We start from the raw sequence: 23,971 nt of genomic DNA, 5'->3' as shown, positions 1-23,971 counted from the left end.
TGATATAAGACAATAATCATATATATTTGGGCTAAAACTTCATTTGGGAAAAAATCCTCTCTGAAATTTGACTCCATCCAAGTAACAGAAACTACATGATGTATAAATATGGAAATATTTACAGGAGAAAAGGACTTGATGACGGATGTGACATAATGTTGACAGAAGCATTTCTACAATAGGAGAGATGACCAGGAGGTCTGCAAAGTCTGCTGTGTTTATGGAGATGGACAAGTTAGCACTGCACAGGTCTAAGGTTCATCTATGTCAAGATTTCAGTCTTCCATGGCAAACTTCATGATATTTGATGGAGATGGTATGCTGTGTTGATGTAAATGAAGAAGTGAATGGTGCTATCTTAGCTTGATGTGAATAGTGATGTTGACAGATGAGAGTGGCCTGTGTGGGGGATGTGGATGAGGTCAGAATCAGATCATGATTACATTCAAGTTGTTCCATGTACACATAACCAGCATCCACTAAAATGTTAAGATTGGTGAAAGATAAAATCATACATAAACTATATACAATAAAACAAATGATAAACAGACTTGACATAAAACAACAACACTGATTGCTGGTCAACCATAACATAGAGGCATAGCGTCACCAACCATGGTAGTCATGACAACTCATTGCTGGTCATTCATAAGATCCAGGAATAGCGTCACCAACCATTGTTGTCATGGAAACATTGCTGGTCAACAATAACAACCAGGCAATGTATCCATCCATTGTTGTTCTGGTAACACGTCCAAATGCTGCCTGTGTCTTGAGCAATCCACATACACTGTTCCCAAAACGATGCTGCTACGAAGGGTGAGACTCGTATTCATGTCAATACTGAGATGTACAAACTGTCAATATCAACCATGACCCTGCTACATTCCTTGGGATATCTGTAGATCTTCCAAATTACTGTCCAAAATCTTCAGGGTCTGAAAAATCAAAGCATAAGTGAAGAGTTAAAATAATAACAGCAATAATGGAAGTGTGTTTTATCTGTGCTGTACATAAGTGTTGGGGGTCTGAGACATAGACTCACCTTCTCATTGGCGAGATGCAGCAGACACACAAAGGCAATGGGGACACTGAGATTCTTGGCCGTGTTGGACGACACTTTCGTTGGTAGCTTGGTGAGCAGTGTCTGGAACGTCCATGTTTCGTTCATGGCTGATGTTGTTGGAGGAGGCTCCATCAGGGTGTGGTCAGGATGACCTGATGTCTGGTCCTGAAACATTGTGGTTCACGTTTTGAAAGGGATGATCACATGTGTAAATCAGGGTTAGAAACAAACAGTTTTTGTCCACTAGTCCTTATAATGCTAACATATAGCAAAACCCTCAAAATGGGCCAATTTCTACTAGTCCTTATGATACCTTTACTATTGGGCAGTTTGGTAAGGACTACAGGACTAGTGCCAATTTCTAACGCTGTAAATTCTATTTAAATAAACCCTGGAATCAGTGTTGTGTATCATGGAAAAATGAAAACTATTCCTACATGAGAGGGATCTTACAGTTAGTGAGTGAGAGGGGCTATACCATGGTCATGAAAGCATGAACAAGGATGACGATCCATTACTGTACACACAATCAGATAAGACAGCCTGACCACCAGGGCTCCATTCCACAAAGCGATCTTAATGGTAAAATGATCGTAAGTTCTTAAGCTGTGTTTGTTGTTTAACACCACACTCAGCAATATTCCAGCTATGTGACGTCGGCCTGTAAATAATGAGTAGGGACCAGACAATCCATACTGTGATTGATATTGGGAGCCATGATCCTGGCTGTTGGGTTACGATGACATGCAATCAACAAGCCAAGGACCACCAGACCATTTGCTCGCCTCTTACGACCTGCATAGGTAGCTGGGGACCAATTTTGACCCGTGAAACAACACAGGTTAAATGATAAAAAATGTGTATAAATGCATAGTGATCACACAGAGTTGTAAAAGCTCTAAAGACTGTGGTATTTGACAGTCATGTATTTCCATCATTACCTCCTGTTTTGACGCTGGTGTCGTCAACAAGTTCCACATAGCTCCCTTCAGTTTACGTACATCCAACTTCTTGGCCGTCTTGGCATATGCAATATCTATCTTCGCAACCTGCAAACACCAAACATTTATGAACATCGAGTAAGTGAGTGAGGGCATATGCAATATCTATCTTTGCAAACACCAAAATTTATTAACATCGAGTGAGTGAGTGAGTGAGTGAGTGAGTGAGTGAAACACTGCTTTGGACAGTATTCCAGTTACCGTATTCGACGTAATAAGCTCCCCGCGATATTTGCTAATATATTGGCTAGTGAACAAACCCAATCAGCACCCCTTCCAATTGATCAATGTACACAAGACTTTTTTATTCGTGTATAATACGCACTCGTGTGTTATATCACCCTTAATTATGGGCAATTAAATTCTTGAAAAATATATCTGTCGCATGTAAACATTTCAGGCTGTTAGCATAAACCATGAAATTTACGATCTTTCAACTCAAAATAATATTCTAATAAGCGCCCCCTATTTCTAATTTTGAGAGCGCCCTGGGCGCTTATTACGTTGAATACGGTATATCATGTCATGTCAGTTTTATGTGAAAGGAAAGCCTGATTTATGCAGGTCTTGGATGCTTAACACTTTTGTGAAACCACTAGCACAGTGCTGACAAACGTAGAAACATAATTATATGAAGGATCACACCCTGCCATACCTTATAAGGCTGTGAGAGGAGTTTGTCTCCACACAGGGAGGTGGCATTCAGGCTGTCGTTGTAGGCCAGACTGGGCTGTGACATGTTGTCCTGAGAGGAGGCGTGGCTGTAGTCACCCGCCGTCAAGTTGAAGTCGAACCCACCACCCCCGTCTTCATCATCGTCCTCTCCCTGACAGATGGCAAAGTACACAGATTAACAGTGTTTCATCATCATCCACCTCAACATTTTTATACTACCATAGGATTAATCTGTTACAGTGATGTTAAGTTTGATTTGTTTAGTACTGAAACTCACACCAAGATCAGCACAGAAGTTCTCCCTGTCGTTTTCATTGTTGTAGTCGTAGTTGTCGATCTCATCGTCCACCCCGACACTGCTGCCTTGCTGTCGCTTGACCTGCAACATGACAGAACACGTGACATGACATAATTGTCATGACCCACATCGCAGGACACATGTGTCATGACACATACCACAGGACATGTAAGTAGCCCTGTCTACTAGTCTTGTACTTTACACCAACCCAACATCAGTTGTCTACTAGTCCCATACTTCTACACTAACCAGACACTAGCCCTGTCTACTAGTCAAATAATTCTACACTAACCAGACACTAGCCCTGCCTACTAGTCTTGTACTTTACACCAACCCAACACCAGTTGTCTACTAGTCCCATACTTCTACACTAACCAGACACTAGCCCTGTCTACTAAAGTACTCACGGAAATGAAATAAAACTGTTTTTCTCAATTTAAAAATCGACAACAAAGTGTTATGGAGCTGTAAATACGAAATAACAAAACACCTCGAAAAGTACTAGTCTGGATTTGCTAGTTTGATCTCAGTGAACAATACAAAATGTACTTTACAGGAGGTAATTTGTCGGCACTTTCAACATTCAAAAATAAAACTAAGTCCAAATTGACATAGCAGAAACAGACTATGCGTGCATTATGCACCTGTTCTCACCTGTCGCCAAGGTGTCATAGGTCACCTTGATCAACTTATACCTGGTTATGCCCTGTTTCACAATAGTCTGTTTTTTTCACATTTTTACACACTTTTACGTGTAAAAAGGCATAAAAACATTTGATACGCTGTATTTGTGCCACGGCCCAATTAGTACTAATTTAGTTGTTTGAATATTTACATATTTTGTATACTAACTGCATTTATTTAAGATCTGAGGTCGAAAAAACAGTTTTTTTTATCATTTCCGTGAGTACTTTAGTCCGATACTTCTACACTAACCAGACACTAGCCCTGTCTACTAGTCAAATAATTCTACAATATCCTGACTCTAGCCCTGTCTACTAGTCCGATACTTCTACACTAACCAGACACTAGCCCTGTCTACTAGTCAAATAATTCTACAATATCCTGACTCTAGCCCTGTCTACTAGTCCGATACTTCTACACTAACCAGACACTAGCCCTGTCTACTAGTCCGATACTTCTACACTAACCAGACACTAGCCCTGTCTACTTGTCTTGCTATTTATCACACTGTACCATGATCTTCGGCTTAAGGAACGGTCGGAACAGCTTATCAGCATCATAATGCAGATCTTCAGGTAGAGTTGTCTGCTCCTTGCTGTATCGACTCAGTGTTGTCTTGGTCAGGGCTGTGGCCTTGGACGTCTTGAAGGCAGCATCTGTGTCAGTCTTCTCCTGATAGTTGACACGAAATGCAGCTTTCTTTGTCTTGCTCTTCTGACTCTTATTTAGTGTCTTGAATTTGGCGTCTAAAAGACACAGACAGCGATTAGCAGGCAGTCACCAAATCAGGGGGATGTTTGCAAATATATCTTGAATAGGCCACATACCCAATAAACAACATGTCAGACCACTCAGATTGAGTTGGAAATGATAACGGTAAACATGTCCAATAAGCACAAGCATTTATCCTGTATTCCATTCTATTGATAATGACCCTGCACTCATTGATCTGGCTTCATTAAAAGGTCAAATCAAATCACTGTTCTTTCAAGATTGAAATAAGCAGCCATATCACCAGTGCTTGTCTCTAATTTTGTAAATCAAAGATGTCCAAGGAAAATTCTAATTTTGTTCAGAATTGGAATTTCCTAATTTCAGAGGCATGTTAACAGTGTATTTTTTACACTGCAGTTAAAGCAATAATGCTAAATGAAGCAGTAAAGCCTCTTCTTCATTATTGGTTCTGTTATCAGTGAAACACAAATCACCTTGACCAAGCCATTACGTTAGTTCTAACTGTGTGACAAGAATTGGGACCATCATAATCCACATGTGTGAGTTATTACTGATATAACTGACTTGGGGCACAATATCTGCCTCTGAGCAGGCCAAGATAAATCCCTGTAGCATTAAGTCCCTGCAGCGACAGTGGGGTACAGGAGCTGCTGTTGATCTGACACAATACATGGCAGTACTAGGGGTGAAACAATACAAGGTCACGATATGGTACGTACACAATACATAGGACACGATATGATACAAATCGGGATACACATATTTACATCAAATCGAGTGGAATCTTCTTGATTATGAATATTTCAGAGCAGTTTCTAAAGGAAAAGCTATTCGTAGCGGCTATATAGAGTAGTATTTAGTATTTAGAACACATTTTGAGATATTTGGCAAATATTAAATGTATACTAAGTAAATTTTTCAGCAAGTGTATCATCTTATATCCATGCAGAAAAAATAACCGTATGTGTATGGTATTGTCACCCCTCCATTCTGTGACAGTTCAAAGCTTTCAAAGACATGCACACACATATATTCTGTTCCTTTTGTCTGAATGTCAAACAAGAAGACATGCATGGGATCAAAAGCAAGACAGCTGGAAAAGGGCCCAACCTTTCGAGAGACATCCTCTCCTCCAGTGTGAGGGGCCAGCCCAGGTCTGCATCAGAGCTTTGTTGAAGTAGGAGTAGTCTGACGGCTGGGACGCCAGAATCTGCATCAGCGTCCCCGAGCTGCCATGGCTGCAGGAAAACATACTCATATACATAAGGTAGCTACGCGATAAATTAAAGAACAATGAAGAAAGAAGTGCAGTTTATTTCACAATAAAAAAATTGTTCTATCATGACGTCATTTCTGAAGATTCAAATATGCGCTTGCAACTTGAAGACAGCAGATATTGGACAACGTTATTTTCGAGAGGGAAGTGTCTAGCAAGTTGTTGCCCATAGATGTAGCTGGACTACGCAGATAAAAACAGTGGCCGAACGATCACATTCAAAAGAGGGAAAGTTATGACCTAGAAATAATCGGTACTAGGTACAGATAATCAACCTGAAGATTGTGAGAATATGCGGGAAATACCAAACTTAACCTGCCTGTTCGTAAAATGGACTTGTCAGACATTTCTGAGGTCGGATTCTATTCAGGGAGTCATCATTATAAAAATTTGGCTAAAAATGTTTAAAGCTTGTACATTAGGAAATAAACAACTCATGGTTGTTTCTTATTGAACAATAAAACACTGCAGGGATAATAAATCATGAGGTTCTGCACCCCCTCATGGTTTATTCTCCCTGTAATGTTGTATGAGTCTTTAGTTCTTAAATCAAGAACAATCCCAGTGCATCCTCACTTCAGTTGAGTGAGTTGCTTTGTGAGGAGCCTGGGGAAGAATGATAGTCGGTAGCTCAAGTGGGAAGGATTGGAGTTTGAAGCATTAGTTTAAACATTGTTACAGTTCAAAATTTTAAAAAATGAGTGGGTAGACAAACCATTTTGCAAGTGATGCAAAAATATAATGTCCACAGACAACAAGTGATTTTCAGTGCCAATGTCTGAGGTTATTACCTCATACAAGATGAGTTGACTTACGTGAGATCTTCAAATGCACTCTGAACAAGCATGGCAGCACGACTGTCTCCGACAACGTTCGACCTCTCCCCATCATCATCAAAGCCACCTGCATCTTCATCTACACACAGAAGTCACAGATAATGGAAACATGGCTTTCACACTAATGTTAATGTAAAGTGTAACACAACTGTGTTCTAACTGACAGAGTTTTACAAAGGTGATGGTAGGTCAAGCAGGAATAATTCAGCTCTCTTCAACTAGAAGAAATGTTGTAGCCATCATTATTAGACTGACCATCTTGAAAACAGCACTTAGGCTGTCTACAGTTATAAAACATCATGTGTCTTCATGTGTGACATTACAGAACTAGGTTCAGCCCCATCTATATTGCTTGAAGTTATCACAAGTAAACCACACTCATAAAGTCTAAGCATACAATTTACAAGTAACATCCTTACTGTGTTTCTTTTGCTATTAAACTGTTTACTTGATCTGTCTGTGGTAAGGCACCTTTTCATTCCATCCATTGTTCAAAAGTGGGAAAAGTACAGTACATGTATCTGAATCTTGGGACGCATTAATTTTCCATTTATAGCATTAAGAGTAGGGCAAGGACCCCTTCACTTTTATTCCAAACTTAAAATTTCAAAATTGTTCAAGTTATCTGGAAACCACTATCCCTCCAGTTGGTCCTGTGAATGTTGATGCTACAGGTTCTACCGGTCCTAGGTCTACTGGTTCAGAGCAGGCTCCACTGGTTCAGACCAGGCTCTGCCGGGCCTTGTTCTACTGGTCCAGACCAGGTTCTACTGGTCCTTGTTAAACTGGTCCAGATTCTACTGTGGAATTTGGTGCATCACAAATGGACTAACATTTAAACCAACTGACAGTTGGTTTTGAGGTGATCGTAATCAGCAGCAATTTGCCCACTCAGTCCTCAAATTAGGTGCTTTTTCTCACCAGCAAGGGATGCTAATGAGCTAATACTAATGAGGTTCAACAGACTGGCTACTAGCAGCACTTCACTTACTGTCACTGCCGCCATCAGCCATGTCGCCAAAATCTGTGTCTGGAGGAAGGCTTTGATGATCATCATCGTCAGCATCGGGGAAGATTGGCTCCCTTTCCGCATTCATGTCAAATGCATGCTCCGATGCACCTTTACTCAGCATGGAGCTCTGAAGAGGGCAACAAGCATGTTCAAGCATTGTCCCTTCTGGATCAACACTAAGGGTGTCATTGATTGGAAAGTTTACTGTTGTTGTCACGATATAACAATATCAAAATTCGCTATTCTGAAAATTTCCTATCTTGACATGGAAATAATTAACACAAGAGGCCCACAGGGCCTGGATATTTGCGCAATCATGACAAAATATTCATTTGCATTGTACATGTATATAAGACTGCAAATATTTCGTAATTTTGACTCTGTCAGCAATTAAATTGGGTGGATGGCAAATCTGACAGTATGAACGTGTATTCCTCTAGATACAAATGTAACATAAAGATCTGAACCGTATCCATGTTATGATCCAGGATAAATCATATTAAAGGTATTGGTAAAGGTATTCTCTTCATAACAAACAAATGTATACAATGTATCTGTTTATAATAGTGTGGGGATAATATCTGTTTGCATGTTATGGTCAAGGTTCTAACTCCTTTGGAAGTGCTGGACAGATGAACAGAAGGGCCAGTCCTGGTAGCATATGTGCATTCCTCTCATTACACTCTCAATTGTACATATGGTTATACGGTGGGGATCGTAACTCTGTCCAACTTATAAACTTTTTTTTAGCCCTGCTCCTTAGTTCCCGATTGTAGGGGTAGGGTTCAGCCCCGCCCCTCGGACCCTTGGTTGGTCAGCCCCACCATTTGTACAAATTTGAATCCCCACCACCTAGGGATGCTTCCAACCAAATATGGTTCACATCTATCTCTTAGTTCCAGAGAAGAAGTCACTTAAAGCAATATAGCCAAATTACCCCCATTTGGCCCCACCCCTCAGCCCCTGGGGGGTCAGCCCCACCATCTAGGGATGCTTCCAGTCAAATTTCGTTAATTTCCTACTAGTGGTTCATAAGAGGAAGTTGCTTGAATAAATGGCATAAGCTCACCTTGGTCCTTTGGACCCGGTAAGCTAATAATGCTGAATTTACTGCCTTCTTATTCCCCATTTTAACCATGGTAAGCTAAACAAATGTAAATGTTTCTGTGGCAGTGAATTATTAATTCAGTATTGATATTCATAAATTTGTATATCACAATATCCGATGACAACCCCAATCAACACTGAGATCACCTGAAATAAGACATAGATCACCAGACTCAAAAGTGTCTGTTTCATATCCTGGCCTATAATAAATCAAGTCTGGACCAGACAAAAACAGTGATTGATATTATGAGCAAAACCCCACGCCCTCGCGACACAATCAGTTAAGTCACTGAGCCTGACCACCCGTTCCATTTAGACTTGCACGACCAGCATAGCTGGCCCCGGACCTGCATTCTAACCCGGAATCCCCTCCGGTCTAATCAACACTGAGATGAAAGTCTAATCACTATTCCTACTCACCATGTCAGAGCCGTCCCAGTTCGTGAACTGAAACTCTGTATAAGGAGCACACACTTGTTTACTCTCACAGTCAAGTTTATCCAACATGTCTGAAAACAAAAGTTAAGACACTGAAGTTTTGCAAGTAATGAGATATCTTAAGCAAAACCAGATAAGGCTACAATCAAACACTGTAGATTATTGTTTGCTTCTGTCAAATAATAGGACTCCGATCATCAAAGTAACTCAACCAAGTGGAATGTTTGTTCCAGTGTGTTCACTACATTCCACCACTCTTCATGTGAATTTCCTTGCATTCAAATACGTCTTTCTTATAGCAATTGTTTGTGGATGACATGCAATGTATCAAGTCACTGCGTCTGACTACATGATCCATTTAGTCGTCTTTTATGACCAGCATGGGTTGCTTGAGGTGAGGTGAAATGGGGTTTAACGTCGTGTCCAAGATTATTGCACTTATATAGCGACGTGCATGCATGCGTGCGTGGGTGCGTGCGTGTGTGTGTGTCTGCTTGTACTAGTCCGGACTGATGCCGATTTATAGTGCTAGCTCACTGAGATACCATGTCGCAGTTTAACATGAATATCCCACTCAGACACAGTATACTGACTCCGAGCTGACCAGTCCTTGTTTTAGCCCCTTAATGCCAAGCGCCAGACAGGGTAACAACAAGTACCATCTTTTAACGTCTTTAGGTATGACGTGGCAGGGGATCGAACCCCGGACCTTTTGCTCTCCGGGGGGACGCTCTACCTCTAGACCACGGAGGTGGTCGGGTTGCTTGGGACCTGTATTCTTACACGGAATCCCCACAGATCCCTTTCATAGCAGTTTCTGCTGATGCAACGTAAAATCTTAATCCCTAAATAGTTGTCTAAATTTTCCCCATCAGTATTTTTAAATAAATGGCCCCTGTAAGGACTACGTGTCTTACCAAGACACACAATGTCAAACGTTATTTAAGTCCTTGCTCAAGAAAACTAGAACACAACAGATTCATTTAAACACAGATCTAATTCTCAAGCAGCTTTAAACAATCTTTGAATAAACATTAACTGAGACTAAACCTTTGAGATCGGTGACATTGAGAGACTTGGGGGATAACTCCGGGTCCTTGCTGTCCACCACCGACACCAGGGTCGACGAGTCCAGCACCAGCTCCTGACAGTCGTCATAGCAACGAAGGTTGTTCAAGATCAAGCCACTGGCACCACCCTCGTCAAATGCTGCTGACATAACCTGGAACATCGGATCCACCTGGAACACAGAATATTAGGGGTCAAGGTCATTATGAGTTGGATGATGAAGTCTCCTGTTGGCACAGATGCTCCACAAAATGTGAAGAATGACTTGTATGTTGAGAACTTGATTGGCAACATGACTACAGTGTGCACTATTCAATCATCCATGTAGGAAACAGTAGGAATGGACTTCACATAGAGTATGCATCATGAGTGACAAATGATTTAACCTCCAGCAAGGTCAAATGATGGAGAGAATGGATGTGAAAATTTTATGAATTAACATTATGATAACACAAAAGAGTATGGATGTTTGAATCATTAAACTTATTCAAAATTGAAGATTGCAATGTTTGTCTTGTTACATATTGTCACTGACATACACTGAACGTTCAGCATGTCAGTGGTTGATTTTCCTCAGTCTAACATTGAAATCCCCATCCATCACAGGCTAAAGGCATCTGAGTATGAGCAATGATATTACAGTAGGACATCAATATAACAAACTGCAAGGGACCGGAGAAATCAGTTTGACATATACTCGTACGTTGTTTGTTACATATAGAGAATCTCCCCAGAGTGCCATTTGATATCAAATATATCAACACGAGTTGATAAAAGTGGAAAGACCTCGAGGCTTGCAGATGAGTTTTTCCTCTTTTGTCAACGAGTGTTGATATATTTGTTATCAAAAGACACGAGGAAGAGATTTTATTTATCATTAAACATCGTTCTTCCAACTTTTTCAGTTTGTAGACAGTAATATACAGTGTCTTAAGTGTAAAAGGTACTGCTAACAGCTTCAGTAGCAGAGCAATTAGTGATGTCATTTGATTGTGACATCACGGTAACCATTGGTAAGCAAAGCATTGTGATGATCTCACCCAAGCAATATCTCCTGTTGGAGCCAGTTTTGGACGATAAATGTTTTATCTCGTGTTTGAGTGGATTCGCTACTCATTGAGTATAGCCAATTGCAAGTGAGACTAATTGACACTGTGAGATTTCTCAGTGTGTTGTACACATCACTAATTAGTGGTATTTCAGCTTGTCGGAATAAAATATCAGTTTGCTGTAGAGAGTTTGTTATATACGTACATTTTATATGATAATATAAGATAGCTATGTGATAAATTGCAAAGAACAATGAAGAACGAAGCGTGGTTTATTTCACAATAAAACAATATTCTATCATGATGTCATTTCTGGAGATTCGAACATGCACTCGCATCTTGATGACGCCAAAGATTAGTCGACATACTTTAGAGAGGGAAGTGTCTAGCGAGTTGTTCCCCATCGATGTAGCTGGGCCAAGCATATATATGCTATTGTCGAACAAATGCATCAAAAAGTGGGTGTAATACGACAATCGGTATTGTGAGAAAAGGTGCAGATAATCGACATGAAAATTGTGAGAATACAAAACTTAACCCCCTGTACATAAAATGGATTTGTCCGACATTGCCAAGGTCGGATTGTATTCAGGAGTCATCATTATATACATACATGTAAATGTTGTTAAAGCTTGTACATGTTATTGACATCCTGCACTCCCTCATGGTTTCTTCTCCCTGCAGTGTTTTTTTGCTGGATAAACGACCAAAAGTTGTTTATTTGTTAAATATATAAAAGATCAATAGGGGATACAGTAACAGTACATTATATCTGTTTGTTCTCTCTACCCATGTTCATTCTATCTGTGTTCTGTACATCAGTAAAATTCATGGAAATCCAGTGAAGCATGCCTTGGACCCCAAAATTATGACTGAGAGTTCCCTTGACAACAGATAGACCGAAGTAAATCTCTGTCCTAGGCTATCCCACCCTCCTTTACTAAGTGGTCAAACTTCTAGCATGATTTGTGAGAGTGTGTTGGCAAGAGAAGATTAACAAAAAAAAGCAATCAACTTTCCAGCTGGGTCAGCTAACCCCACAATAACCTTGCCAGCCAACCCGGACAAACAAGCATGTGTATGTACAGACAAGTGACCAATGGGCCACTGATGTTAAACAACAGTGTATCTGCTTCCAGGGGTCAAAGGACCAGCAGGTCAGTCAAAGCCAGCTCACCTCAAACTCCAAGTCAAACTTGTTTACACTGATGTTCTTCAGGTTTGTTTCTACTGTCCGACTTTTTCTAACCTGAAACAGAACCCTGACCTGTGAATCATCATAACATCATAGAGGACAACAGTCGTCTTGCAAGATGATGCATGATGAGGTGATCTAGATTTATCATCCAGTTTATAGTCTGAAAGGTAATTTAAGGTACCGACGTTTACTACAATATTTGAAAAACTATCGGACCTACATTAGAGCATTATACAGATGGTTGTTTCAATGAATGCTCGTTCCACCCGTGAAAGCTAAAAAGACAGATTTTTTATTCATGCACCGATATCTTTAAATGTAATATCCAGTTATGTATGACTGTTTAATAATCTCATACCAACTTTGACTGGAGTAGGTCCGATGGTTTTTCAGATATTGTAGTAAACGTCGGTACCTTAAATTACCTTCCAGACTATAGGCTACATGACTGACAGGAGTTTATCCACGAACCTAAACTAAGTGCCCTTGGCCTTTTAACTTGGAAATGTATTGGTACTTTGTTCACAATGGGGAAACTGTTCAAAGCTTCTTCTTTTCAGAGGCATCTTAACATTGTTTTGTAAAAATGCATTCAATGTCATAATAGAAAAAAATAGTTATCAAGCCTCTCCCTCTTTATTGGTTCCATCACTTTGACCAGAACCTCACCGGACATATATAGTTTGACCAGGACCTCACATTCATATATAGTTTGACCAGAACCTCACCGGACATATATAGTTTGACCAGGACCTCACGTACATCTATAGTCTGATCAGAAATTATTGAGAATTTTACATACCATTTTGGCCATCAATGTTTACCATACCAAAGGTGTATGTAGAACTTATCCTGACTTTCATTCAAGGGAGACAACTCAGTGTTTCATATTTGTAAAGTCTGACCAGACCACTGTGGAAATTGCAGCTTTGTGAAAAAGAAAGATTATAGAATCAAGGAATCTCATCAGCACAGGTCATTAGAGAGAGAACAGACATTCCACTATCAACTGTGCACCATGTTTTGAAAAATATTCAGAGTGGAGATTGAATTGAGCACAAAAAGGGAGCAGGTAGGCCAAAGAGATTTGACTGTTAGTGACACAGGGCGACTTGGTATATTAGCGTCCAAACAAATATTAGGCATGAAATGCTGAAAGGAGGAACAGTTCACGTTTCTAAAGAGACAATAAGAACCCATTTGCATGCAATGGATTGGCAGAAATCACAAGGAATTCCATCTCCACACCTGAACAACAAGATAGACATTTGAACATGGCTGATAACTTGTCTGTCGGGCTGCATGAAATTTTCCTCTACCTGCCTGACTGTCTGGCAGATAATTTTATGCCAGTTCACATATTCAGTTTTATTATGACTCCTTGTAGATTCTCAAGTAATTGTTAGTAAAGATATTTCTACTGAATCAAGACGAGTTTTGTCTCTTATTTATCGCAACTATATTTATAATGCCTGAATGCGGGCAGGTAACTTTGAAGATGGGCAGGCAACATTTATGGGTCACCTGCCCCACTGTTTGTTGGGTTGCAAAACTTTTCAAATCCTAACCTGAAGCCAACTGAAAATACTTGTGGAATCATGAAGGACAATATCAATAAAAATCTCAAAAATATATTTGATATGAAAGCAAAGGTATTGAGATATTGGGACAGTATGACTCCTGATTGGCTTACTTCTTTGATACACAGTGCGCCTCACCTCGCATTGAAACATGTATTAGAAAAAGAGGTGGTCTGACAAAATATTGAACAGTTTGCTGTTTGGTAGCTTTATGCAAGCAGTGTTTGTTGACAAACTTATCTCTTGCTCTATGACCATGATGACAGTAAATTATATTAACAATGTTCTCATTCATTTTCTGGTCAAACTATAACCATATTAACATGAATTGGGAAATATTTAATTACATAAAAGTCATGAAGAAGAAGTGTGTGCAATGTCGCTGAAGGTGAATGAATCCCTAATGGGACAGGTGGAACAATTTGGATAAAATCAGTGTGCCGCACAAGGTTTCATATTTCTGTACATCTAACCTTCTTCTTTTTCTTGAGATTATCAGGATTGTCTCCCCCTGCCAGGTCTCCCCCAGGTTCCCCGTCTTCACCTGGGTAGAGAAAACACCATAACATCAGAAAACATCACATCAGACAACATCGCAAAATCAGAAAACATCACAACATCAGAAAACATCACAACATCAGACAACATCGCAAAATCAGACAACATCCCAAAATCAGACAACATCACAGACAACATAAGAAAACATCACAACATCAGAAAACATCACAACATCAGACAACATCGCAAAATCAGACAACATCCCAAAATCAGACAACATCACAGACAACATAAGAAAACATCACAACATCAGAAAACATCACAACATCAGAAAACATCACAGATAACATCACATCAGAAGACATCGCAGACAACATCACATCAGTCTGTCCTCCATACCTTCCCCATCCTCCTCTCTGGGTTTGTTGGATCCCCGCCCCAGCCCGCTCAGCACTTTGTATGCTTCTGCATGGATACAGTCAACACGACCTGCGTAGATCTTGGCACTGGCATCTAGGGTTGAGCTGGCGATCTGGCACAGACAATATCATAGCATGTAGATGAGGCAGCAGTCTGCGACTTAGGCCACTGGTCCAAAGCCCATTCAGGAACAATTCTGTACGGTCTAGTAAGTTCAACTAATAATAGTCCATATAATAACACTAAAATCTGAAAATGATGCTTTAGATCCATGTTTGGGCTAGAGGGCTTATAACTTTTGGGGCACAGACAGCACCATGATATATGACAAATTGACACAGGACAAGGCAAGATGAAATTAAGAAACAATTTGCGCTACCCTCATGTATTGTGTAATTAAGTATAGTTTTGCCTGAACTATTATAGTTAAAGCATGAGGATGCTTGTGTCTTTTCTAGGATGCTGAATTTTAGAAAAAAACTTGTGTTTTATAAGAGATGGGTTAAAAAGAAACTTGTAATAAGCAGTGCCTTGAATTGAAAATCCACAAACTGACGGGCTGTTCCACCTAATTGCCTGTACCCCTACGTTAAGAGACACCTTTACGTTTTAAACAAATACAACTCCACTAAAACGGATAGTTTATTATTTTGATAGGTCATATTTCATTATCCAATCAGTGTGAGGATATCCATAAACACATGCAGCAATAAGTAGGATTATTGACTTTAAGTTTTTATATTACTTTACTTCAATTAATCATGTGACTCATAACATTCCACAAGTGCACTAAGGTAAACACAGCTGAAGTCATGTGGTTTAGTGATTGGTGTCGCTGGTTATTAAGAACTGACTTTCACTTAGTGTGAGTTCATTGGAGTATGAACCTTAACAGAGTGAGGGCCAAACTGTAGGAACGTCGGAGCTAACGAAGTCAATTCTCATAATTTATTATCACTATTATTCACCTCAAAGGATATACCGGTAGGCCAAGATCTATACACAATTTATTCAGTATGTGTGACTTCATGTTTACACTGACAGCCATAAAACAAGCAGCTGTTACACGGAATAAAATAGTTCCTATAAAAGTATATGTGATACGAGTATATGTACGCACAACTTGCTCTTCAGGAGCATCTGACACAACACAGATATTCAAATATCATTATTAGATGAAAAAGGTCTGTTAAGAACTACCTCCGTAAGTCAGTCACAATGATAGCTCACTGTAACACATTTACATCAAGTACAAGACGTTAAAATGGCCAACACGATAAACTTGACGGTTGTTATTGAACCTGTGGCGGTTACATGTTTTAGTCATCATTGATCAATTGGCCGATCATTGTCACTGTCAATCTAGACATGGATCGAGTCGCTACTACGATAGTTTGGATGAGCATTTCTCTGTTTTGCTCACTAGCATGGGTCTTAGCGAGGATATTCATGAACGATCATGCAGTCAAATTCTCTGACGTTTCTCAATGTATAATAAAACACTAAGTTCAAGACTAAAGGGTCTACATGATCGGAAACAACGCTTCTGTATTTAATTGTGCAAGGGAATTCCTATGGGTTCCCCCAGGAATGTGGAAGTAGTCCGTCAGTGTTTACATCATTTCTAGAATAGAGTCTCATCAAAAACGTATTAACGTCAAATTGCGACAGCCTGGGTCGTGATATTGTGTCGCCGTGGGATGAACATGGCAGTATAAGAGCAGTAGCTGAGGTCTTGTTTGACTGCTGTATATGGTTAAATGCTGTATGCTGAGCAACAGGGTACATGTGGTTATGAAACTTTTCAAGCATTGCTCATTATTTTGTCTAGAGAGACACACATAATTCCTAGGGCACCAACGCCCTCCTGGGACAAATTCGTGACTTCTGTGGCACAGACACAGTGGTTAGAATATGTTTGGGAAAACCATGTGGCATGAGAGAAGGTTGACATCATCTGTCCATATTGATCCCAAGGTAATAATATTCAAATCTTTGGCAAGTTTAAAGAAACTATTTCACCAATAATTGACGTGGATGCGCCATCTTGTTTGACAGTAAGGAAAGAATGATGTTACTATTGATACATTAGATCACGGGGGAGGTAATTTGAACAGCGTAACTCAAAAAGTGTACTTTGTCGCAGAAGAAAGTACAGTCGGTGCCTTTGATCTTTTAGCTTAGAAATATTGCCACAGGTCACTGAGTGATGTTTCGACTGACACAGGTACATAGTGAACCTATTTAGAGTCTAAAGATTATTTATTAAAATTGTGCATTACCAAACTGTTTGCAACTTCTGTAATTACAGAGTGTCTTTATATGAACAATAGCCTCATTGAAACAATGTGAACAAATGTGAAGAAATGTGAAGAAATTTACCCAATTTAGTACCATTTTACCAAACCCATTTCCCTGTAGTAACAGGAAACCAGCGCCCAACCAACCTGGAAGTTTTCCATCTTCTCCTTCTTGAGGAGCTCCGACATGTAGTCAATGAGCTGAAGGCTGAAGGCATTCTTAGCATTGATTTTCTACAAAACAAACAAAAACACCATATCAAATCAAATTTCTCTTTAACACAGAGATATAAAGATCCTAAATAAAGTCTAAAACATTTTAATGAACAACAGTGAATCTAACAGCATGTGTTTTGAAACCATAACACATCATTATGAGTCTTTGCAACAGAGTTGGACTACTTTTATCTTCAAGTGTTGCTATTCTTAATTCCAAAACACACCAAGGCGAGTTTTAATTGTAAATGTTCAAGATCCTAAATTACACAAACATTGCTTTTAATTTGATTATTATGGTGTCACAGTGCAAGAAAATATCCACACTACATGAAACTTCTTTGCCTTTCAATCTTGTCTAACAGAATGTTTTCTGTTAACTATTACTGCCTGTTTGCAAAAGTGACAATTTTCTTTTGTCAGAATTGAAAAGTGATGTCACCATGCTATGACTATGATGACAACCTAATCCATGAGATGGAACAGTCTGACGTAGCACACTTAGAATTCTGCATTGTTGAGGAGTTTGGCCCTGACTGACAGTTATTTCATCCTACTGTCAGAAGGTCATAAAATCTATCATGTCAACACAACCACAACCCTGACTATCAAGAGAAAGACATTGGTGCATCACACAGTCTAGTAAAGTAACAACCAGCAACATTCTCAATTTCACAACACATGTCAACCTACATTTTCTGTGGAGAGCTTGATACAGGATGCGTAGTGCTCGGACAGCTGATTATTGGTTAATCCAGCTGATCTGCGCCTGGAGGAAAAAGCACAAAAGTATTCTTCCTAGTGCTCCCACATTATCATCTGCTAAGTAAGAGGCAACAGTTCTATCTGGTGAAGCAGTAAGACATAATGAGTCATAATACATCTTTCAAATCATCATTATCCACTACATGTGTCATGGATTCACTTAGGAGTTACAACTAAATGCATGCATCCTGCAAATTGGGATTAAATCGTTATTTTGATTTTTAAAGATTATCACATCTTGTTCAAATTGGTATATTTTTTCAAGTTCTTAGTTTCTTAAATTCAAAGGTATTTCAACTTTGTATTCTCAGATTGCATTCAATGCAATAATTCAAAACTAAGTATTTATGAGTCGTCTCTACTGGTCCTACTAGACGTATGAAAACAATATGCTTGGTTCTGGTTACCCAACCCTACCTAATTTTACTCAGATTTATTAAATAAGACAATCCCCTGACCCTATCTTGCTGTTTTTTTAAATAATTTTATTCAGTGCTGACAATATGATTTCAACATGATTCATTAAATTCTTTTTACCCTGTTTAAAGATTGATTGTATATCTGACATGTTGGTGAAAAAAGCTTTGTTGTCATCCATGCAACAACAAGAGTGATAGACATGCCATGTCAGATATTTGAAAAAAATAAAATAATTTTCCTACCCTCTTTTATTTTTGACCACCTCCGTGGCCTAGAGGTAGAGCGTCTGCCCCGATAGCGGAAGGTCCAGGGTTCGATCCCCAGCCGCGTCATACCAAAAGATGTTAAAAGATGGTACTTGTTGTTACCCTGTCTGGCGCTTGGCATTAAGGGGCTAAAACCAGGACTGGTCGGCTCGGAGTCAGTATACTGTGTCTGAGTAAGGTATACATTTTAAACTTCAGCATGGTATCTCAGTGGGCTAGCACTATAAATCGGCATCAGTGCCGACTAGTACTAGCAGCCACACACATGTCGCTATATAACTGCAATAATCTTGGACGAGACATTAAACCCCATTTCACCTCACCCTCACCTCTTTTAATTTTCCATGTAATAGGAACCAAACATATCTTTTTGATAGGCCTTGTCAGTGACATGCAAGGCACCAGTACAAAGTCATTAGTCATAACAACATGAACAAGAATTAGGTGAGATGGGGTGAAATGGGTTATAACGCCGCATCCATGATTCTTGCTCTTATATAGCGACGTGCATGCACGCATGTGTGCAGCTGCTTGTACCAGTCTAGGCTAGTGCTGATTTTATAGTGCTAGCCCACTGAGAAACGGTCAAACCATGCCGTAGTTTTAACATGAATACCCCACTCAGACACAGTATACTGATTCAGAGCCAACCAGTCCTTGTTTTAGCCCATAATGCCCAGCGTCAGGCAGGGTAACAACAAGTACCATCTTTTGGTATGGCGCGACCAGGGATCAAACCCCAGACCTTCTGCTCTCCAGGTGTATGCTCTACCACTAGACCTTGGAGGCAGTGACAAGAATTAATAAGTTTATATTCACATTTGGGAAATTCCTGAATATCAGCCTCTGAACACGCCTTGATAAATCCCTGCCTGTATCACAGTGCTGATCACCGTTCTCATGTACTTAATTCAATCAGTAAATATAATACATAACACGTTCTTCAAAACACATTGAGTCAATCAGAGAAGGCAATTACCTGTCACTGACCGAGTGTTATAAATTGTGGAAATCTGATAAATATCTTCACAGTTCATAGTTTCTTTCACAGAGAATATGCGGGACTAGCCAAATTCTAGGGATGACTATTTAAAGCTGTTCCAGAAAGTGAATGATCAACAGTTTCTATTGATCATGTTGATCATATAGCATGACATTGATGTTAACCATGTTAACTATTGATGTTTTTGTCAGCTATTGTTTGAGCAGGTATTGCCATCGGATTCACAGTAATTCCGGTACTACACAATATCATTCTCAATTGCAATACCGTTAGCATGACTTTGTTTGTTATCTAATGCACTCTACAAATTCCAGTAATATTTTGGCGCTCTGTACATATAAAAGTCTGGACTACAGTTATTGACATCATGAGCATCGATCTACATAATTGGTATATACGATCACATGCAATGAATGTCAGCGATTCTGACCTCCCGATCCCGTTAGTTGACTCTTACAAGCATGGATTGTAACACGGATATTCACGGGTTGTTGGCATAACCAGAGTTAGTGTGAGGACACAATGGCCTGCTATCTAACCTGTCAGGTGTGCTGGGACTGGCTAAGTTCCGACGCTGCAAGTCCAAGACACGAGATCGTCGTCTCTCTTTCCTTTCCGCTGTGTCATCTCGGTCTCGTGTCAAGAGTGGTGTCGGACTCGACAAGTTGCTGTTCCTGCTGGGGGATGGCGACACGAACTTGGACGAGGATGTTGATGGACGTACTATTGGTGTGTTGGTGATAGGGGATAAAACATCTCTTTTTGACATCATGCTGCAGAGAGAAAGAGCAAGCAGATTAGTTTATGATGACTGCTTGTTCAAACTGGGTTAAATAAGAGTAGAAATACTAGAATTTGTTGCACTGCAACCAAGACATTAGGGATGTCATGATTCACTAATACATTGGTGCATCGATACTATTCTCAGACTATACAATATGTGATACATGTTTACCTGTATCGATTCATATTTCAATCATGTATCATTTCACACATGCCACATTGTTACTTACAGTGTTATTCCCTATGAAATATTAGAATTCTAGCAAAATTGCTCCAAATTAAGTATCGCAACGCATATCATATTGTGAACAAAGTATCACGTTCATATCATATTCAAAGATAGTCATATATATACAGTCATCCCACGCGATAACGCCCTTTGTGATATCGCAGATTCAGTTGACCCCGGGGTAATCACTGGTTCCCATAAATTTCATGCTATTTCCCATCTGATTACACGGTTTTGGTGAGCGATGACCTAATTTGATAAATGTACAAACAACAATAACACCTAGTTTGTTTTCTTTGTTAAAAACACATGACGTAGGTTCTCCATACCTAGACCTAATTACGATCCGACTTAACTTAATCAATTTAACTTCAATCGTTAAACAAACATTTACCTTGTTAGTAAGTTGTTACCCTTTCATATGTTTATGTTGCAACAGGTATTAATTAATGAGATCAGTGCTGAGAACTTTCGTGAATTGTTTTCAACATCAAGCGTGCTGCGTGTTGTCATTGGAATAACTAGGCCTACATGGCGGGTTTATGTGTGTTTAGGCTTTATCCAGAGAAACATCCAGACAAAAACCATAAAAAATTGGAATCGGAATTACATAGTCATCACATACAGTCTGAAACAAAGTGATCAACAGTTGTACATGTACATTTGTCTAAAAACAGTTATTGTCTGATTCATAAAGTCATAAAATGTAACCATGTATACTGTGATAAATATTTGTATCCGTTGTCATATATTTATATTTTATCTAATAAATCCTAAGTGTTGTATCACGTCCATCGTGTGTCCCTACTTTCCTGAGGTAAAGTTCACATTCTCCCGATATTAATGCGATCACCCAATCATTGCCTTCCTTTTTGTAAACAAATAGCCTATAATTCATTTGATTGGCTAGGCAACTTGTTTGATAAGGACTTAGGTGTGTTGAAATTAGCACTAAATTGGCACCTCTGCAGAGTTAAACTATTGTAACATTGATTTTAATATCAAACTCATATGTTATTTAATACCAGTTTAATAATTTGCAGTCTGAAACAGTGTTTGACTGGCTTATTTGTCGAACATTTTGTGCATAGTGGCTTCGTTAAGAAATGGCTGAACGCCCATGCAGTTGACAGTTTGCAACTTAGGGTTTATCAAAGTAAACATTATTTTATACATGTATATCTGCCCATATTTGCATTCAAGTTGTCCCAGCAGTCAAGGTAGTTAATAATAACATGATACCTAAACTTGTACAAAAGATTGATCTTACTTGAAGTAAAAAACACAAAAATAAAATCATACATTTTTATTTTTCTCAAACACTGTCAAATTTTCTTTTGTAACCATGCACATTTATGCCCATACGTGCCCATACGTTCTCAAGTGTGCATACACATACAGTATATAGGGTACTGAAAGCTGCTGAAGACAGCGGTTTCCTTGAGGGAAATACCTGAAGTGGGGACCATACAGCAGTTGACCCCAGTACATGTATTCATGTCCTCGTTAGTTCAACTATCACACGAACTACATTCCATAATTGAAATAATGCGGGTGTCTGATAACGCGGGGTGTCGTCCATCGCAGGGGATGACTGTATTTATATAGCGTAACATTGCTACAAGACATTTTTCTGTTAACAATAAAAGCAGCTATTTACCAGGGTTCAGAAATGTACTGTAGGCCTACTCATGGAACAATGTTTGTGTCAATAACCCATTTTGATGATTAAGGCCTATTGGCTATTACATCACTTTTATTACTGTCAGGAGAGCGGGAGGTCGGTGGTTCTGTGGATTTTTGTTTCAATCATTTTAGTTGAATCAGTTTTTCGACTTTCATGCACGAACTGAAAATGCGCCCTGCAAAGGGTGATGTGAATGTTTGTGTTTCAGTCTTTTTAGATAGACTCAAATGACATTAACTTTCCCTGCACGAACTGAAAAGTGCACTGCAAAAGATAATAACCCTATCATTTAAGAGTACGCCATGAAAAATATCTTTTGAGTTCTGGCATACATCTATGATCAGGAGATTGCGATAAACTGATGAAGAACTTTTGACAAGTCACAAAGCGAGCTATTGTGTGACCTATTTTCAGAAGGCTTTCAATGCTAAACATACTTTAGATTCAAAATCAACATACACTATTGGATCATACTTACGATCGTTATCAGTGTAATTCCAAATCCAAAGGTTTGTTTGACGATAATATATTGTTATTCTATTTATTCATCATTTAAACGAGCCGCCATCCGTTGATCGCGCACTTAGCGTAATATCGCGAGATCTCGCGGAAGTACTTCAGTTCGGCAAAATGGAACCATGTCGAAAAGCCGTCTAAACACGTCGACGAATGATCGCGATCAAGAAAACTATGCAAGAGTATTTCATTACAGCGTAGCCACTGCGAACTAATTTCATTACGTTAGTAGTTTTTCTGGTGACTACTGTGCCTCATTTCATTGCCCTTTGGCGTATTTCGTTTAACTGATAAGTTGATAATCGTATTCCGTATCAGACTCAGAGCAAAACAAACTTATGCCAAATTGTTGCGGGAAATACAAACTCTCTATCAAAGTAGAATACACTTAGTTCTTATGTTATACATATCTTGTGCACAGACAGCTTAAAACCAGTGGAGTCATATACTGATTGGTAAATGGTTGTGATCTGTTTCAACCTTATCGACTAAAAGGAAATAACCCAGTGGCCTAGTGAAATAGTTTTCATCACCAGAAACTGGTTTTGCTAATAATGAAGATCGGTAGTTGTATATATTTGACAAGCTAACACACTTGTAAAACGTTCTGGCTTACACAGGGTAGAGTCTGTTTGATGAAGATGCTAATGAGTACATGGGACATGACGGCAACCTTGGCCTACAAAAATTGCTATTCATGCATTCATTCATTTCAGATATGTGGATTGATGCTCATGATGTAAATCACTGGATTGTCTGGTCCAGAATCCATTATGTACTAAGAGCTGTCATATAGCTGGAACATTGCTGGGTTGAACAACAAACAATATCATAACTTGTTTCAC

At 39.3% G+C, this 23,971-nt stretch overlaps 1 protein-coding gene across 1 annotated transcript; it reads right to left on the bottom strand.

The window, feature by feature from the left end:
- On the bottom strand, nt 1–23,181 carry LOC139452384 (condensin complex subunit 2-like). Its single transcript, XM_071233844.1, has 18 exons — nt 23,089–23,181; nt 20,451–20,684; nt 18,151–18,226; nt 17,389–17,475; nt 14,921–15,053; nt 14,497–14,567; nt 12,423–12,494; nt 10,179–10,368; nt 9,111–9,199; nt 7,563–7,710; nt 6,551–6,650; nt 5,570–5,697; nt 4,238–4,470; nt 3,020–3,121; nt 2,723–2,893; nt 2,008–2,115; nt 1,046–1,231; nt 1–938 (listed from the first exon to the last, which is right to left on the bottom strand). The coding sequence occupies exons 2-18, from the start codon at nt 20,681–20,683 to the stop codon at nt 882–884; spliced, it is 2,184 nt and encodes a 727-aa protein (XP_071089945.1). The 5' UTR covers nt 20,684; nt 23,089–23,181; the 3' UTR covers nt 1–881.
- Between the last annotated feature and the right edge of the window lie 790 nt (nt 23,182–23,971).

The sequence above is a fragment of the Haliotis cracherodii genome, unplaced genomic scaffold, assembly GCF_022045235.1.
Source record: "Haliotis cracherodii isolate W230 unplaced genomic scaffold, xgHalCrac1.p SCAF_9, whole genome shotgun sequence".
NCBI lineage: Eukaryota > Metazoa > Mollusca > Gastropoda > Lepetellida > Haliotidae > Haliotis > Haliotis cracherodii.
The sequence above is the reverse complement of the archived record's forward strand: the minus strand, read 5'-3'. Positions and strand labels throughout refer to the sequence as shown.

Excerpts from the sequence above, each read along its gene's own strand:
- LOC139452384 (XM_071233844.1), bottom strand. The coding sequence starts at position 20,683 with ATGATGTCAAAAAGAGATGTTTTATCCCCTATCACCAACACACCAATA. Across the intron at positions 14,568-14,920 it reads CAGAGAGGAGGATGGGGAAG|GTGAAGACGGGGAACCTGGG; the intron begins GTATGGAGGACA and ends TTCTCTACCCAG. Across the intron at positions 9,200-10,178 it reads CAATGTCACCGATCTCAAAG|ACATGTTGGATAAACTTGAC; the intron begins GTTTAGTCTCAG and ends TTTTGTTTTCAG.